At 37.7% G+C, this 19,718-nt stretch overlaps 1 protein-coding gene across 1 annotated transcript in view; it reads right to left on the bottom strand.

Moving 5' to 3' along the window:
- The window catches only part of LRCH1 (leucine rich repeats and calponin homology domain containing 1), a 156,853-nt gene that overhangs the window by 6,821 nt on the left and 130,314 nt on the right, over positions 1–19,718 (bottom strand). Inside the window, exon 19 of the mRNA XM_075065407.1 lies at positions 15,891–16,040. Coding sequence (XP_074921508.1) covers positions 15,891–16,040 — 150 coding nt within the window. The remainder of the gene's footprint in view (positions 1–15,890; positions 16,041–19,718) is intronic.

The following is a 19,718-nucleotide window of genomic DNA, read 5'->3' as shown; positions in this document are numbered from 1 at the left end:
AGAACACACTCCTTTCACCTCATCGTTTTCACAGTTAACTCAATTCTCTTGTTCACCTCAATAAAGAGTCTATGTGCTGAGCTCTACATTCCAGGTTTTTACATTTCTCCCACTATTTAGCACAACCTTCCTACCCAAATCCTTTTCTGAATCCCTGTTCTTTTCAAATCACAGCTCAACAACATTCTATAACTTTTTTTTTTTTTTAAAGAGATGACTCAAATCTTACTAAGAGCATTATCCAAACTCCAAGGAAGTCAGTGGGAGCCTTTCCAAAGACTTCAATGGGCTTTAGATCAGATTCCAACCCTCCCAATTACCCACATTCAATCATTCTCCCTGAAACTTGGACACTTCCTCTTCTCTTCTCCTCTGTCCCACCACGCCTACTAGTGCTACCTCTAAGACACAAGGAATGAATGCACTTATCTTACAGATGTCAAACAATCAGATGAGAGAAACTCACTATATTATATAACAATATTGCAAAACTTTTATAGAATTCAGCATTTCTAGGCACTAGACCTCAGCTATGGAGGAACTCGCCCATCACTACAGTAAGACTTTAGGCAACTGACAGATTCTTCAAACATCTTTCCCACTTTTGGAAGTGAGTTCTCGCCATCTTAAACTGGCTTCATAACACCAGTGTAACTCCACTAACTTCAACACAGGGTATGATTCATCTCTCAGTAGTATCTCCTTTGAAGTCAATGAAGTTATGCCAATGCAAAAACAGTGTGAGAGAGATGGAGTTGGGCACTACATTTCCAACACCAGTGACGGTCTCTGCAGAATCTGTCAGTCAATACAGAGGAAGGACCGATTTCTGCTTTGGTCATGGATGGGTCTTCCCACAACAACACACGTCCTGATGAATTACCCAGGATCTAAGGTCTGCTTCTGCTTCTAATGAACTCAGTGGAATGAGTGAGACACCTAATCATTGCAACCAGGCTAACCACATTCTAAATTTAAATTAATTTAAAAAGACAGATATAATTTTGACTGTTATTTTCAAATTTATGTCAAAGGAAGGAACAAACTTCTTTTAATCAAAAATGAGGCAAAATGTAACAGTATAGAGAGAAGAGAATCTGAGTCAGTAGGCTCTACCACACAGCTACCAGCAGTGAAGTAAGACAAGACGACAAAGTTGTAGGTATAGCCACAAATGCAAACGCTATCCTCAGAGTAATCTTCTAGCCACGGAACAAGATGGGTGATTTAGCTGGGGTGAAGGAAAAACAGGAAAATGACAGGAAGCAACAATAGGAGGATTCAGTATGAACTTGGCACTTAAACATACCTCTATTTTCTTTGACAGTTGCCTCAAAGTCAAGGCTATTGTGGGAACTGGACTAATCTAGGCTAATCGACAACTTCAAGGCAATTAAAATACAAGTGTCTGTTACTAAGGGAGTGACTGTGGCCACTGAATCAGGTAGGCATATCATAAAGTGATTTGATTTGATTTGCAGATGTTAACCTTCAGGACCCAGCTATATTTGCCAGCAAAAAATGAAGAGTGAATGAAATTTTGCAATGTGGCAAGTGCTATTCTCTGCTCCTTTTGTTTCTTCCCCACATTTGTAGACATAAGATTTCAGAAAAACTGAAATATTCTGAAAATGTTGCAACGTGTAGCTTCTTAGAGACTCCAAATAAGAAAATTAATCTCATGTTTTCCACGTAAATAATCGGAGTCAAGTATTTTGAAATGTAAATCATCATTACAACAAAGAGGACTAAAAAAGTTTAAAACAAAAACCTTTCAAATACTTTTTACAGTTTTATATACTATAGATCAGTGGTTCTCAACTAGGGGTCCGAGGCCCCTTGGGGGGGGCCGTAAGCAGGTTTCAGGGGGGCCGCCAAGCAGGGCCAGCATTAGACTCACTAGGGCCCAGAGCAGAAAGCTGAAGCCCTGTCACATGGGGTTGAAGCCTTGGGCCTGAGCCCTGCCAGCTGAGGCTGACGCCAAAGCGGAAGCCTGAGCAATTTAGCTTCGCGGGGGCTCCTGTGGCATGGGCCCCTGCAGGCAAGTGCCCTGCTTGCTGCCACCCTAATGCCAGCCCTGGATTTTATATGCAGAAAACCTGTTGTTGTGACACAAGTGGGCTTTGAAGTGTTTATAGGATTCATAGATTCTAGGACTGGAAGGGACCTTGAGGGATCATCCAGGTTGGGGGGGGGGCTCAGAAAGAAAAAGGCTAAGAACTCCTGCTCTAGTTATTACTTTTCACGTTTATACCTTTCCTTGTTCGTATCTCAGCATCACTGACAATATCTGCACATCTTTGGGAACACTGTTTATGTTGCAACAGATGGAGCACAGGAACTAAAATCACTGGTTTGATGTGTGTGTAGAAGTGGCTTTTAAAAACGTCACAGTGAAAGATTAGTGTCCTTTCACATACATAGGGCCTGATTTAAAGAAACAGATTTCACATATGCATGTGCAATATTACATTCATTATTAACAGCATTTGCAGTTGCTGTAAATAAGTAACCTCAATGTTACGAACTGCACCTGTAATTAATTGTAGGCACAAATATTTTCAGAAACAAAATTTTACATCTCCAACTCAGAAGGGAGGTGGGGGCCTTTTACAAATCAGGATCTTCAAATTCCAGAGACATTCCTTTCCATATTATTTTAAAATAGATCAAATATTTTGCCTAAGTACCTGACAATTTCACTTTAATATTCTAAGAACACAACAGCCTTAAGCTAAAAGGAGAATTAATTCCAAACCCCTAATAATGATAGATAAGTATATTAAACAGCAAAAGAAATTCAAATGCATCAGAATCTCACATGTCAGTATTCAGATTTGTGAGATGAGAGCTAGTGAATAAGAATTGCATTTTTTATTGTACATAAAGTGGAATGGATTAAAAAATTCCTATTGTGCAATTCTCTTCTTTCTACCTAACACTCAGATCATGTATTAAAATATGAGGGAATGAAGTAATTGCTAAGAGTCTACTAAAAAATTATGCTTGACTCCTGAGATCTTAATTTCTATACATGGAAGTGGTGCTAGTTTTTAATGAGTAAAATGCCAAGGACGTTTCCTTTTCAGGCAATATTGCAGAGATAGGCAGTGATGTCATTATAGCTTTTGAAACAGAAAAATAGGATTTCACCTTTATTCGCTAAGGGCCTGATCCAGCTGCCATTAAATCAATGGCGATCTTACCAATGACCTCAACAGGAGCTGGATCATGTCCAAAAGCATCTCCAACTAGTAAAGCTTTGAGAATACCTCTATGAAGTGAAGAGGCAGCTGAAAGGGTATTAAACTGCATGCTACCTGAACAGATGCCTTTTAAGTACTTTCAGTGCTAGGACAATGCCACATATTCTATCTACAGACTTTTGGCTTGTCAGAAAAAAACAAAATATTTATGAACTGGATTGTAACTGTATGTTAAATTAAGCAATTGCTATTACTTGTATGGAGGTACAGACCAGATGACCTAATATATAGTAAATATGAGTAGCTGCAACTTTCGAACAGATTACAAAGAGTTTTGAAATTTCCTGATGAGCATCCTGTCATTGCAATGGGAAAACCCCTGGTATCAATGGGGAGAACATATAGAAGGAGCAGATATAAAATCACAATCTGTAAATGGGATATGTGGGCATATCACAGCACACACTACTTTTAACATATGGGGCAGATATTCAGCACCTAAAAAGCAGAGTGCACCAAGTCTATGTAGATGAATTCCCATTATGGAGAATAGCCCTAAGGTGGAGAAACACTATAATTTCCAACGTGTGGAGTGGTGGGTATTCTGAGTACAATACTATGAGGAATAGCATAGGGACGGCCTTCTGAAGCACTCTGAAGAAGATGCATCAGATATGTATTGTATCTTTAAGTCACTTTCAACCTTTATTCCTCAATTCAGGTGGGGATACTTGACTTGTAAGAGAAGGGCAGGCAGTTCTGTTTCACTTTTGCATTATGCTGAGATTTATAATCTACAGAAACATTACAGTCTTTATTATGTGGAAGTTGAAGGTATATTTTACTCAGCCCTGAGGTATAGTGATCGAATGTCTATAACAATGTTATATATTATCATCACCAACAACTGTGAAAAGAGGAGTCTGGTACTGTAGGTGTAACAAATGAATGTTTGGAGAATAACAATGTAGGTTTTGTCTTCACTAGAAGTGCTACAGCTGCATTGCTGTAGTACTTCAGTGTAGACACTCACTACAGTGATGCGAGGGGTTCTTCTGTGACTGTAGTTAATCTACTTCTTAAGACGCAACAGCTAAGTCAAGGGAAGAATTCTTCTGTCGACTTCACACAGTCTACCCCAGGGTTTAGGGCTTAGCTATGTCGCTCAGGGGTGTGGATTTTTCATACCCCTGAGCAACGTCTCTGGGTTGACCTACCTCTCTAGAGTAGAGCTGGCCTTAGTTACAGTTACAAAGCCTAAGAGGAATTCCTAAATGAGTATATTTATGTATTCAGGGGATTGGTATTCTTAGGTTAGCTAAACTGATATTTTAGTGACATAATTTATGTTTACATTTCATAATATGAAATAATTAGCATGTATATAAAGCTTTTCACCTGCAGATCTCAAAGTGAAGGGAAAACAACTAAATAAACATCTCTACATATTGTTAAAGAAGTCTTCTCAGATGTGTTACAGAATATTATCATCCCTGTTTTTATAAATGAGGAAACAGACAAGAATATTATGTAACTTGCCCAATGTCACAGAAAGAATGAGTGGTAGAGACAGTGACAATGCCTGGGTCTGCCAGTACCCACTCTCTGCACCATGTTGTCTCCATTACCTTCATCCTGAAAGACCCTAAGTTCCCTTACAAATTCTGAGTTCTTCGTAATTTTGCATGGAACGTGGCATGTATTTAAAAACGGACAGCAACACTACACAGTTTGACAGGGAAAGAGAAGATTACTTTCCAAAAGAAACTGGAGAAAAAAATTTAGGGCGGGGAGGGGGGGAATTGTAATGACCATAAACTGGACTTTGACCAAAACACCAGAGTAAACACTCACTCTTACAACAAGTGCTAAGGACCGTGGTTTCTATTCTTCATTTGGAAGATGGCACCTCTAACAAACATAACACATACTCAAAGAGAATACTGCCATCTTCTGAAATGCCAGTATCATTTGCTTCAGCAGCTGGGTGTTCCTTGGGTTCTCACCTCCAAACACTGACCAGGCTCAATGCTGCTTAGTTTATAAGATCTGATGAGACTACAGCCCAAATGGTATAGATGCAGTTTACTGCATCTCCACAATCTGTGAGCGACCCAGGCAGTGTGGAAGGAAACAAGCTGCAAAATCAAGATACATGTATGCATTTAAGCTAGGGTTGGGGACGTGGAGGGGCAGATTTCCCTCTACAATCAATTCAAGTTTCTGCTACCTCTAGTCAAGAGGTTAACAGAGAGGTTACAGGGGGGTGGAAGTTTGTGAGACAAAGGAAGGAAATTAAAGTACCTGTAATGTGTCAGAGATAAAGCAGAAAGTTTGTATGCACATGCAAACAGGTTATGCTGTTAGCGCATTCCAGTGATAAGTTATGTACATCAAGACTATAAAAAGTATGTGGAAAAGACAAAAGCCTATTAGATCCCAGGAGCGAAAGGCAGAAGTTGATTGTGGGGTTTTCTCCCCGAGGGCCAGCAGAGTGTCAACAGTCTTTCGAATGTGACGAATATCCGACTGCAGGATGTCATACGGAGAGCAGAGGTCAGCCTATCCCGAAGGGCAGCCATTAGAACAGAAAAAAACAGTGCATAAAATTAAAAATACAAAAAGATAGAGTTTGATAAAGTATTACAGTATTCTATTATGAGTATAAATATGTAGGAATATATTGTTTCTTTCAATTATTCCCTTAATTTACTTCATGCACCATCTTGCTTTTGTTTCCTCTAAATAATTAAGCTATCTAACAATATCGAAACACTAGCACAAATATACGGTGCAAGCTAAGAGCTCAATCCTGCAAACCTTTATAGATGTAATCCCATTCAATCACTTAAACAGGACTAATTGCATGATTAAGATTTTGCAAGAACAGGCCCCTATAAAAGCAAGAAAGTTCTCTTAGCAGTTGAGACAAACCATGATACTGAAATCTCAGGAAAACACACTAAAAAAATAAATTGTTATGAACATACATACAATTGTTCACCTAACATCACATGTGCCTTAAAAATCTGGTGATTAAATTGTTTACTTTGGCTGGTACTCTGGGATGAAAATTGAAAGAAAGAGAAATGATACTGATTAGTTTAAGAAAATTTCCAAACTGAGGAGTTTACGGCTCCTTATTTAAAATTTTAAAATTAAAAACATGTGAACCTAGGCTATTCAGACATTTTTGGAAGATATAAATGCCCATATGTAGCTATTTAAATTGGAATACAAACATCCAAGCAACTTGTTGCATTAAGAAAATTGTACTGAGCAATGATATTCACGATAAGCAGGCATTATATTCGGTTATCATTACAGAAAATAAAACCCAAAGTGCACACTGATCATTTTAAATTTTGCAAGATGAAAACAATATGATGTGTATTTTTACTCCAATCTCCTTTACACACAAACTCACTATCAATACTTAACTCAATGTATACATGTAAGTAAGAGTATCTTTAAAAAAAATTAAGTTGTGTAAGATGTAGGAAAGACATCACCCCATTTCAGAAGTAAGTTCCAACTTGTTCTGGGCCAAATATATTCAGTTATTAAAGGAAAAAAATTCCTACTATATAATAATAAAACATGAAAAATCTGCAGGCTTAGCGCTATAAAATACTTTAATGCTATCAAGTTTCACAATGTAGTCTTAATTAATTATTAAATTTTCAAAAGCATTGAAGAGCTCTTCTACTCTGAGAAATGACTGCAGAATTTCTGTAGGGAAACTTGTCTACAGAACTTGCCCCACAGAATCCATGGTTATTGCATATCAAAAGTTTCCAGAGCAAATTTGCTAGTAGATAGTGGGTTTTTTTTTCTAATCTTCAGCCTTGCACTTTCAACCTGGGATCATAAAGTCAATCTGGGATCTTTCCTCTGTGCAAATCATCATCAGTAATAAAGGTCTTGCTCAGGCCTTCAGTTACACCTATGACATCTCAGTAAATATCAGTAGGTTTACACTGATGTGACTGATTGAAACTTAGGTCATGTCTGCACTACGGGGACAATACTGGCATAGCTATGGTGCCGTAGGCTTATACCTAAGCTCATAGTGTAGATGCAGCCTACGCTGATGGAAAGACAGAACAGAAACACTATCTCGCTGAGCAATGGTAGTTAGGTCGACAGAAGCATTCTTCTGTTGACCTTGCTGCATCTACACTGAGGGTTAGGTACACAAAGCTAAATCGCTCAGGGGTGTGGATTTTTCACACCCCCTGAGAGATGTAGCTATGTCAACCTAAATTTTATGTGCAAACCAGGCCTCAGTAAGCAACTGTGGTGATGAGATACAAGAAGGAAGAGAATTCATCTCGTTCTATCTTACCATTGTTGGCTCTAACTTTCACAGGAGTAGAAAGCTGTAAAAACTTAATTTTGTTACTCAAGCGATCAATGCAACACTGAATATACACAAAGAAAAGATCTGATTCGTGATGGTGGAGCCATTTTTACACAGTCACTTTTCAGAGCAGAAGCATGCTTCTAACTCCAGATTCAAATGTCATATAAATCTCAAAGGAACAGTACTTGAATTTAGAAAAAAAGAGGGACACACACAGAGTTTAAAAACAATACTAACTTTCGTTTGTAAATCTGAATTAAAAGATAAGATTTAAAGAAATATAAAATCCACAGACTTGTGAACTTGAAATGCTCATTTTTGAGCAGAGAACCTGTTAAAACCAAAATCTCACCAACGCAGATATGAAATATATGTTTTACCGAAGTCACTAATAAAACTAACAAACGTTGTATTAGCTTTCTAATAGAGTACAACAGACTAATCTCATACTTGTCAAAAACATACTCAATCAAAAAAACCCCGAAATATTTTGAAGCTAAATTAATGTAATTTCATATCATTTTAAACACGGATGTTGCTTTTTTTTTTTTTTTTTAAATAACAATAGATACCTTTGGAGCAGACTGGAGAGAAGTAATTTCAGAGTTACTGAAGAATGAAAGCAGCTGGTAATAGGTCTAATTTTACAGACAGTGAGGAATGTGCTGACCAGAGACTTGCCAATGGAAGAGTATTCAAGGAAAGAAATCATGCAGAAGTTGCCAAAGCATGCAAAGGGAACTTCCTACAAGAACTGCTGTTTAGTGTTTAAACTGGTGAAATCAGACCAAGCCTGAGAAGAGCCTGACTATTCTGCAAATTTATTTGCTCTGTAAGTGTCTGAATATGAAAAGTAAATACTTCTCAAATTAGTAAATATTTCAAGCATGATAGACCATTTTCCCCTGCTGGTACTAGGTAGAATCTTTCATATTATAGATGCCATCTAGTGCTTCTGAACGGGAGCTCAGGATACAATATTCTCTTTCTTTTCAATAACTAAATATAGTATTTCCACCTACGTGATCACAATTTTAGTGACTCTGATGTGAATTTGATGTAAAACTAAAATACTAAAACAAAACAATCATCATATAGCTAAAGGGTACAACATTATGCTTGGATAATCAACAAATTCAAACATTCTGCTCTCCTCATTAAAAGCACAATTAGTAGTAGTAACAACTAAAAATCTAAGCACAGGTATTGTCCCAGCTACTAGTGATTTTTTAAACATATGTGCAGCTGCAAGCCTACATGGATCATGCAGTTTCCAGACAGATCGATACGGAGCTTAATCACATAATTGATTGTTTGCATGCACAAGCTCCTCTGATTATTCATGCATCTGCAGTAAATTGCGCAAACAAATCAGGTGTACAGTTTTGAAAACCAAGCCCATAATATTTTAATTTCTAAAAATAAAATCTCAATGGTGCGTACTCAGAATTGCATGAAAGAACATATACCTATGTGTATGTACTATATGATAAATACCTACCTAGGAAACTCAGAGTTAAGATTTTAACAACATACTATACCACTTGCAACCATACTGTAGTCCAAATAGCATATATTGCCTAGCACAGTGGGAAAAATCCATACCTGATATAATTGCATTGCAACTCCATGAAAGTCTCTGGAACAAACTGGTGAGGCAACTGGTCAGAATACGAATGTGAATGGAAAACTGGGGGGTGCAAATATAGCTGTAGCAGTGAAAACAACTAACAGATTGGTTATAAGATCAAGCTTTAACAGCAACTAACTGCTGCGTGACACCTGTTCCACTACCTACATCCATCGGTGATGGCAAAGTACAATTGCTTGATTCTGCTAAAATGATCACCTGTGAAATGGTAAACAATTTGCCTTCATTAGGTATCAGAGTTAACATCCCATTGAGACTAATGGGGACAGTTTATACTTGTCTCAAAGCTACTGTTTCAAACTGTCTGAAGACTGACAGCCACTACTGCATGGGTTAACATTCACTTCATATTTTGAAGATTATTTTGCGGTCGTAAAGACACTAGGTAGGCTTAATGTTGTTTTCTTGGTATTAAAGACATCTTACATTCTGGGGCATATTTATGCAACCAAGTCCAAAAGAACATTTAAATCTGGATAACAGAACCATAGAAATGTAAGACTGGATGGGACCTAGACAGATCATCTAGTTCAGTTACCACTTGACAAGTGTTTGTCTTTTTCTTATCAGAGGGGTAGCCGTGTTAGTCTGGATCTGTAAAAGCAGCAGAGAATCCTGTGGCACCTTATAGACTAACAGACGTTTTGGAGCGTGAGCTTTCGTGGGTGAATACCCACTTCGTCAGATGCAGGAGACCACCAATGATGGAGATTCTACAACCTCCCTAGGTAACCTGTTCCAGGGCTTTAATACCCTTACAGTTAGGAAGGTTTTCCTACTGTCTAACTTAAATCTCCCTCACTGGAATTTAAGCCCAACATTTTGTGTCCTGCCCTCAGTAATTAAGGAGAACAATTTATCCCCCTTCTCTTTCTAACAACCTTTTACATATTTGAAGACTTATGTTCCCCCTCAGTCTTCTCTCTTCCAGACTAAACAAACCTAATTTTTTCAATTTTTCCTCGTGTATCATGTTTTCTAAACCTTTTCACCATTTTGGTTGCCCTCCTTTGGACTTTCATCACGTTGTCCACATCCTTCCCGAAATGTGGTGCTCGGGCCTTGTCATTGCATAGTTAAGAAGAAGAATTATTTCTTGTGTCTTGCTGACAATACATCCCAGAATGATGTTTGCTTTTTTTGCAACAGTATTACTCTGTAAACTCATACTTAGTTTGCGATGCAGTAGAACTCCCAGATGCTTTTCTGTACCCTCCTTAGGCAGTCATCTCCCATTTTGTATGTATGCAAATGATTGTTCCTTCCTACGTGTAGTACTTTGCACATGTCCTTATTGAATTTTCATCCTATTTATTTCAGATCATTTTTATAGTTTCTCAAGATCATTTTGAATTCTAATAGTATCCTCCAAAGTTCTTGCAACTCCTCCCAGTTTGGCATCTTCCACAAACCTTATAAGCATACCATTTATGCCATTATCCAAATAATTTATGAAGATATAGAATAGAACTGGACTCAGGTCAGATCCCTGCAGGATCCCACTCAATATGCCTTTCCAGATTGACTGTGAACCATTGATAGGAGTCTCCCTTATGAAATCTGGTATTTTGTGTACTTTTACCTTTTACTATAAGTAAGGCGCTACCAAATTCACAGTCCATTTTGGTCAATTTCACAGTCATAGAATTTTAAAAAATAATAAATTTCATGATTTCAGCTATTTAAAGCTGAAATTTCCATGGTGGTGTAAGTGTAAGGATCCTGTCCCAAAAAGGAGGGGTGTGTGTGTGTGCGTGTGTGTGTGTGTATGGGGCAGGGGTCGCAAGGTTATTGTAGGGGAGGTTGCAGTATTGCTACCCTTATTTCTGTGCTACTGCTGCTGCTGACGGCGCTGCCTTAAGAGCTGGGCAGCCAGAGAGCAGCAGCTGCTGGCCGGGTGCCCAGCTCTGAAGGCAGTGCCCAATACTAGGACCCCTCTACAATAGGCTTGCAATCCCCTTTTGCTAAAGTTTGCCTTCTTGAAATCCATTGTCTTTATTCTACTGTTTTCCCTCCTACCATTCCTTAGAATTATGAAATCTCTCATTTCATGTTCACTTTCACACAAGCTACCTTTCACCTTCAAATCTCAACCAGTTCCTCCCTATTTGTCAGAATCAAATCTAGAACAGGTTCTCCCCTACTTGCTTTCTCCACACCTCCTGCCATAAAAAGTTGTCTTCTATGCACTCCATGAATTTGTTGGATAATCTGCGGCCTGCTCTGTTATTTTCCAAACAGATGTCTTGATAGTTGAAGTCGCCCATCACTACCCAGTCCTGTCCTTTGGATGAGTTTGTTAGTTGTTCCAAAAAGCCTCATCCATCTCTTCTTCATGATTAAGTGGTCTGTAGGAGACCCCCACCATGGGATCACCCTAGTTTTTTTTATCCTTACCCAGAGACTTTCAAAAGGTCTGCCTCCAACTTCTATCTCAATCTCAGTGCAAACACATACATCTTTGATATAAATGGCTACACCACCTCCCTTTTTTCTCAGCCTGTCCTTCCTGAATAAGCTCTACCCTTCTATACTGATATTCCAGTCATATGAATTATCTCACCAAGTCTCTGTGATGCCAATTATGTCATAATTGTGATTATTCACTAATATTTCTAATTCTTCCTGTATGTTCCCAATATTTCCTGCATCTGTATACACACACATCTAAGATATTCATTAGATTTCCCCTCTGCATTCCCTCTTGTATTCCCTCTGTATCTCTCTTTTGTCCCTGATATGATTATACTATAATCACATTATACATCAAATCCTGGACATATTTTACTTCGTGTCAAGACAAAACTTCCAAATTCATTGACCTGTAAGTGTCCTTATAACTCTGAGCACTCCTGACAGGCAAAATGCTGTGGGCAGATGACTGAGTACCTCAACAGTATGTTCGTACATGTATTAATATTAAAGGTGAATTTCAAAGCCAAAAAGTGAGCTTTTACGTACAAAGATGGACTCTGTTTTTTCCCCTGCCTGTTTATTCATTTAAAACAGTGGTTCTCAACAAGGGGCACGTGTACCCCTGGGGGTGTACAGAGGTCTTCCAGGGGGTACATCAACTCGTCTAGCTATTTGCCTAGTTTTACAACAGGCTACATAAAATGCACTAGTGAAGTCCGTACAAACTAAATTTTCATACAGACAATGACTTGGTTATACTGCTCCATATACTACTATACACTGAAATGTAAGTACAATATTTATATTACAAGTGATTTAATTTTATAAATTATATGGTGAAAATGAGAAAATCAGCAATTTTTCTGTAATAGGGTGCTGTGACACTTGTATTTTTATGTCTGATTTTGTAAGCAAGTAGTTTTTAAGTGAGGTGAAAGTTGAGGGTACACAAGACAAATCAGACTCGTTCAAGCACTAAAATAGTCTGGAAAGGTTGAGAGCCACTGATTTAAAATACTGTATGTCCTGAATTCCTTTGTTTTGCTCAAGGACCTTGGCAAGATCTCTGGAGAATCCTTTTGTGACACTCAACAATCTCTCACCGTCAACTGGGGGCTGAAAAAGCTGAAACCCAGGACTCATTCTCCTGTAAAATTATCATCCTCCAAACCACATTGCATCTTTGCACTTTCATGCTACACTTGTCTCAAGGTCAGTCATGAAGCTCAGTGAGCGTATGGTTCTGGAGTTCCCTTCAGCACTATCACTAAATAGCATGCCGCCTTAGTCCACTGAAAGCCCCCTTCTGTTTAAACATATTTAAAATCTTCCATTTTGATCACCCTCTTGTACTGAAACAGCATTCAGCCCATCCCAGATCATCCATTTTTCCTCCAGAAACATCTCTTAATGTGATTGGAATCACATGAGAAATGCCACTCTGTGGTGTGGATTAGTAGACATAGGTGCTGCCAAGAAAGGGCTGGAGCTTAACGGTAATCTGTTCAGAAAAGAAAACAATTCATTGCAAATGTTGTATTCCTATTGCTGGATTCTCCTGAGACTGTTAGGCTATATAAGAACAATGAACATACCTGCAAATGTTAGAAAGTGAAAAATGTCTTTCTCGGCACTTTTACAGCATATTGTTCCTAGATAGATTCTTGATCTATCTGGGCTTTGGCATCCTGCTAGCTACTCACACAATCATATCTACCTACCACTGATCTTTGTGTCCAACATTTTCTCTCTCTCACTCACTAACACACAGCAAACTCCAAACACTTTCACTTATCTAAGTTCTGAAACACAATGTATTTTCCACAAAGTATAGCAGTAAATTTGTCAATTGCCATCCATGCTTAGTAAGCCTGAATTCTCTTACAGAATTCCACAAGATCTCTTATAAATTAAAACCTCAAACAAATGTACTTGATATTTAAGTTAATTAAATTTTATACGGGTAGGAACTAATGTTTGTTTATTTAGATTTATGAGATCTGACCCTTTGTTTAACCCTCCCTGAAAACATGCAGTATACAAACAGTTAGTCAAATGATGCCAAAAATCTATAACAAGTCTGCAATATTAGCAGAGGAAGTTTATATTTCATTGAAAGCTGCAAAGACAAAAACAAATATAAACTCTTACTCACAGAGGTGATGCGTAGGGGGTGGGGTCAGGTGGGGTCATATGCCTCCCACCCGCCAGATTTCTCCCAGAGTTTATATGTCTTGCCATGAACCCCACTGCATACCACTAGAACCTTTAAATTGTGCCCCAACACTATCAACAGTTAGGTGTTGTCTCTGCTTACTCACTAACATTAAAACAACAACAATTGTTGTTACCCAGTAAACTGATTTACTGCAATTCAACAAGGAAATTCAGATTTAAGATTATTGCCTCATCTGAGCTTGTCATACTGTGCTGTGGCATTCAAGGGATGTCATGTTAATATACTGCTCCTTGGATATTTTTATGGCAACTGATTTTCTTTTTTTAAAAGACCCAGTTAAAACCAGGCACTTTCCTCCTCTCCCTTCCCCCAAAAGGCCACTTCCTGGCAACACTTGATTATGAGTGCATCAAAGGGTGGCTCACATCTCACTAAACATTCCACACACAGACTGCATACATTTTGACACAATATTCTCATGACAGGGAGATATGCCATCTGATTTCTGAAACTAATCTTTTAGTCCACAATATGCGGCCATTCTAATATTATCATGAATATTTTACATTACATAACTTTATGAAAGAAGTTACTGTGCATTAAACAACTCTAACAGCTGGTCAATATAATCATTTTTAAAACAGAGACCTAGTTCATAACACTACAGATTACAAAATTTAATTTTAACAGAAATTCATTGTAGTTATAAGAACAATCCCCCCTCCCAGTCCCTCTTCAAATTGCAGAACGGGAAAAAACACTGTTTGTTTTCCTGTCCTTCAAATAGAGGTCAGACTAATGAATTTCTTCATATTCTGAAAAAGGAATCCTTTCATAATTTAAAAACCTTGTATTCAAGTCTCATCCCAAAGTAAAAACAAAACTAAACATGTTTTTAGACTCCTGAAAGTAAACTTTAAAATAGAAGTGCTCTCTGAGCCTTAGTTATACTGTTGGCAAAAATACAATGACAATATTAAGTAATGTACAGTTTTATGTTTGTAGCTTTATATTTTCCTGCATTAAAAATTAGTTTGTACACAAACTAATTCCTCATACTGAAGGCCAATTGCTTGAAATGAAATTGTCTTTAATTATATCAGACATATTTTTAGATACTGGAACAGATTCTGATCTAAACTGCATCAGCATAAATCCAGAGTAATTAAATTGTATCAGAATGAGTTACTCCAGTGTAATTTTTATCAGAATATGGACTACTGGCATTCTCTATAGAAACCTGAAAATGTAAAATCTTAAACTTTCTTGAGTTTACTCCATTTTGTCATTTCTACAATGATATTTTAATGTCACCGTAGAACCTCACTCATTTGCATTTTGCTAATCTGCACATTCCTCTCTTTACATCTCAGCAAAAATGTAACAGAGTGCTGAGATCTTATATTACCAATTTCTTTGACAAAATGTACTACAAAATATGCAATAATATAGTATAAAGTATAAATACTTAAAACTAAACTAAGCTTGTAAAATAAAAGCACCAAGTAAAACATAATTATCATTCTTTAAAAACTTGCTATTTTTTCCTTATATAAAACTAATATCTACTTGATGTATTTACTAGTTATTTTCCATAGGAAATATAAGGAGGTATTGAGATAACTGAAAATACTCTTATCTACCTATCTATGGCAAAACAGGCATGTTTTCAAAAATGTCTATTATCCATTTTGTTATATATTATACTAGTTTCATTGCTGAGTCTTCTAATTCACAAAATTCAGTTATTTCTTAGTCATGAGGAGAATTAGACCCCAATCCAGCAATGCCTTTAATCACAATAGTCTCACTAAAGATGGTAGGACTATAAACTCGTGAATATCTCATATGAACACCTTAATAGGACAATTCATGTGCTTAAAGCTAAGAGTATACATAAGTGTATTGTTGAATGAGGGTGTAAATGTTGTACTGTAATATTTCATAAAATAAGACATGAATAATTTTAGTGATATATAAAATAAAGAGCCTTCAACTGTAAAATAACACACAATTTATGCTTTTTGGTGCGTTTTAGGTCATATGATATTGATGGACATAATTAAAAATTACCTCTGGTATACCCAGTTTCCTACATGCATCCAGAAAGTTTTCCACATTTCTCCTGCATTTGGCCATGCTAAGTTTAGGCTGCAAGAACAAGAGACCATAGATTAATGTGACAGAAGCTAATAATGTACAGTAGTCATCATAAAATTCTGTCTATTAAATGACATTTCTACTGCTGATGCAATATTTAGGTGAGACTGTACCTGAAAAAATAAGTTAGGAAATGGTAAACATTAGATTGATCAACATCTAATAACTGACATACTGAACAGCCAACATACTAGTCTCTCAGTGCCACGATGTCTCCTTGCCACCACCCATCCACTATGGCAGTGACCGCTATGGCACTGGCAAGGGCACAACAACAGTGGAGGAGGCCAGTGCACTCTATAAGCCTCCAAGCGTATGACTACACTGCAATTAAACATCCACAGCTAGCCTGTGTCAACTAAATCGGTCTCATGAGGCTCAAGCTACGGGATTGTAAAACTGCCGTCTAGATGCTTGGGCTGGAGCCTGAGCTCTGGGACCCCACAAAGGGGGAGGGTCTCAAAGCTTGAGTCCAGCCCGAGCATCGGCACTACAATTTTACAGCCCCGCTACCCAAGTCAGCTAACATGGGCCAGCCAAAGCTATTTAACTGCAGTATAGATATACGCCAACTCATGCTGCGACCTCTCTCAGCAGCCGGTCAGAGGACACTCTCAGATGGTCTATAAACCTCCAGAAAGATGCTAAGAAATAAGAGCGTGGAAACCTTTCCTTTCCCATTGTGTTTTTGTAGTTGAGGTTTTTTTTCTGCTTTTTAAAATTCATAAAATTGTCCTGGTTTTCATTCATTTTTATTTCTCCGTGTTTTGCAGTTCTGTTGTTAATGCAGTTCTTTGAGTTGGGTAGATGTTCTCCTTACTAATGCACGTTATTAGTAGTAGGGATTTTTAGTAATGATGTTCACATTGCATTACAGACTCTGAAGTGGAATTTGCTTCCATGTTCTTCTGAAATGTGCTACATACCATAAAATTTCCCTTCTATGCTCTCTTTTTTTCCTCTCAGTATCAGCCTGTCTCTCTCTGTGTCACTCTCATCCGGTTCAGCTGCACTGAGAGAGTCTCCCATGTCAATCACTATCTCTTAACTTCCATTGGATGATCATGTAGTGACTGGCCCACTCAGCCGATACACTCTCAGATCAGGCCTCATTTATGCAAGGACATTCAGGAAAGTGAAAATGAATTAATTAAAGTGATGAAGATAATATGCATAAATAAAAACATATTAAACCCTCATGTGGATGCTCTCATTCAGAATTAAGGTGGCCTTAGTTTGCTGCTGCTGCTTAATTTTTCAGGAGGCCACTTTACAAACGTGCAGTTTTTGGGTGCACTTGCTTTTGTGCATGTCCAGTCTCTAGTTCTGAAATCAGGAGTGCATCCAACTCACTACCGGGCTCAGTTTGTGCACATGAAAGTCTGGCTTGCAAAGTTCTGAAAATCTGTCCCCTCTAATAATCACGTGTAGTGGAAGACTGGCTTACCTGGAAGAAGTGGTAATACTTCTCAAATGGGAATTTTACAACTCAAACATCACAGGTTGTTTTAGGATGAGTATAAAGGGAATCATAGTTCTTTCATACTTAATTTTTGGATATTATGAGAACTTGATATATGATTTCAACACACATTAAGAAGAATTGTACAAACTCTATAATGTTGTTTCTATATTTTTTTCATTGGTTCTTTTATCATACCGATTTTTAATTAAAAACCTTCCAATTCATTTTTACAATTACTTCCTTAGTATTTTAGAATTTCAAAGATTCCTATAATATGATACGTTCTTTGTCCTATTTATCTGACTCAAGACTATCAAACCTCTTACAGTGGCATTCTATGTCACCAGAGCCAATCCATTATTTCCCTACTTTAACAGAAAGAAGTGATAATGATATTCCTGACCTTTAAACTGAAAATTTATCAGCACCAAAAGAGACATTAGCTGCCTAGCATTCTCCAGAACATTTCTTCTCAAGGTTAACTATGTGTCAGCAAAGCCTGAAAGTGTTTTGTAAAACACTAAGAACAAGCTTTAGCCTTGGAAATTCAGGTCTTGCCTACTCTGCGAGTTTCTTCAGTGAAATGTGACATGACAAGAATCAAGTGGTTTAAAACCAACAACTGAAAATATAAAATGATGGGCTCAAAATTAACTGTTACCACTCAAGAATGAAGTCATTGTGGATAGTTCTCTGAAAACACCCATTCAACATGCAGTGGCAGTCAAAAAAAGCTAACAGAATGTTAGGAATCATTTGGCAAGGGATCTATAATAAGACAGAAAATACCATATTGCCTCTATATAAATCCATGGTATGCCCACATCTTAAATACTGCATGCAGATCTGGTCACCCCATCTCAAAAAAGATATAGTGGAATTGGAAAAGGTACAGCAAACGGCAACAAAAGTGACTAGAGGTATGGACCAGCATCCATGAGGAGAGATTAATAAGACTGGGACTTTTCAGCTTGGAAAAGAGACGGCTAAGGGGAGATATGCTAGAGGCCTATCAAATCATACCCGATGTGGAGAAAGTAAATAAGGAAGTGTTATTTACCCCTTCTCATAACACAAGAACTAGAGGTCACCAAATGAAATTAAGAGGCAGCAGGTTTAAAACAATCAAAAAGAAGTATTTTTTCACACAACGCACAGTCAACCTGTGGAACTCTTTGTCAGAAGACGTTCTGAAGACCAAGACTATAACAGGGTTCAAAAAAGAATTAGATAAATTCATGGAAGATAGCCATTGATGAACCTATTAGCTCTGAAGTGTCCCTAGCCTGTTTGCCAGCAGCTGGGAATGGGCAACAGGGGATGGATCACTTGATGATTACCTGTTCTGTTCATTCCCTCTGGGGCACCTGGCATTGGCTACTGTTGGAAGATGGACCATTGGTCTGAGCCAGTATGGCCATTCTTATGAAAGGGATACATTTTTTTAGCCACGATTGAAAACTCTTTGTTTTTTGTTAAAATCTATATTCTTAAAAACCTTAGCAGATTACCTTTAAAATCAGCATAACTCTCTCAGAATTAAAAATAAGGCTTTATTTAACAAACACTTAACCAGAGGTACACTCAGAAAAACTGCACAACTTTATGCATCATATTTTGAAAATACAGGAAACCTCTTTAGAATCAAAGTGACATCAGAAATCTAGAACAGAAATGTCCCCACTAAGGGAAACCAAGTCTTCCATAAATACAGGAAAAATCCAGAAGAAAGTTGAAAAGACAAGGAAATTAAGTTTGAAAAAAGTGTACGCAAGTAGATTTGCTACAAAAAATCGTTGATGGCCCTGGTCCTGTAATCAGATCCATATGCCCTAGTGCCTTTGAGGAGTCAAAGATTGTTGGACTAGTTCATATGTTTCTCTTCTGTCCTATCTGTGACAAAAAATGAGTTGTTTCCATACTTAAAAACAAACAAACAAACAAAACCCCAACACCCATAACCTTTGTTATGTAGGACTGTTGTTAACTCAATAAATTGTTAGTCTCATTGTAGCATAATGTTTCCCTCATGCTTAGAGTGCTGCAAACCTGGAGATATCCACTTTATATCTGTGGATATAGGCTTCTGCAGATGTGGATGCGGATACCTGTGGAGCATTTTCATGGATTCCGGAATGGATGCGGATATAAATTTTGTATCCATTCCAGGATCTACACATGCTTATTAGAGTACATTATAAATCATACCATATGCGATGACAGAACACATTAACAATGCACCAGGGAGTGATTTTGAGGAAAGTATCCACTGGGAC

Source organism: Chelonoidis abingdonii, chromosome 1 (assembly GCF_003597395.2).
Source record: "Chelonoidis abingdonii isolate Lonesome George chromosome 1, CheloAbing_2.0, whole genome shotgun sequence".
In the NCBI taxonomy this organism is placed as follows: Eukaryota; Metazoa; Chordata; order Testudines; family Testudinidae; genus Chelonoidis; species Chelonoidis abingdonii.
Note: the sequence above shows the minus strand (reverse complement) of the source record. Positions and strands in the feature narration are given on the sequence as shown.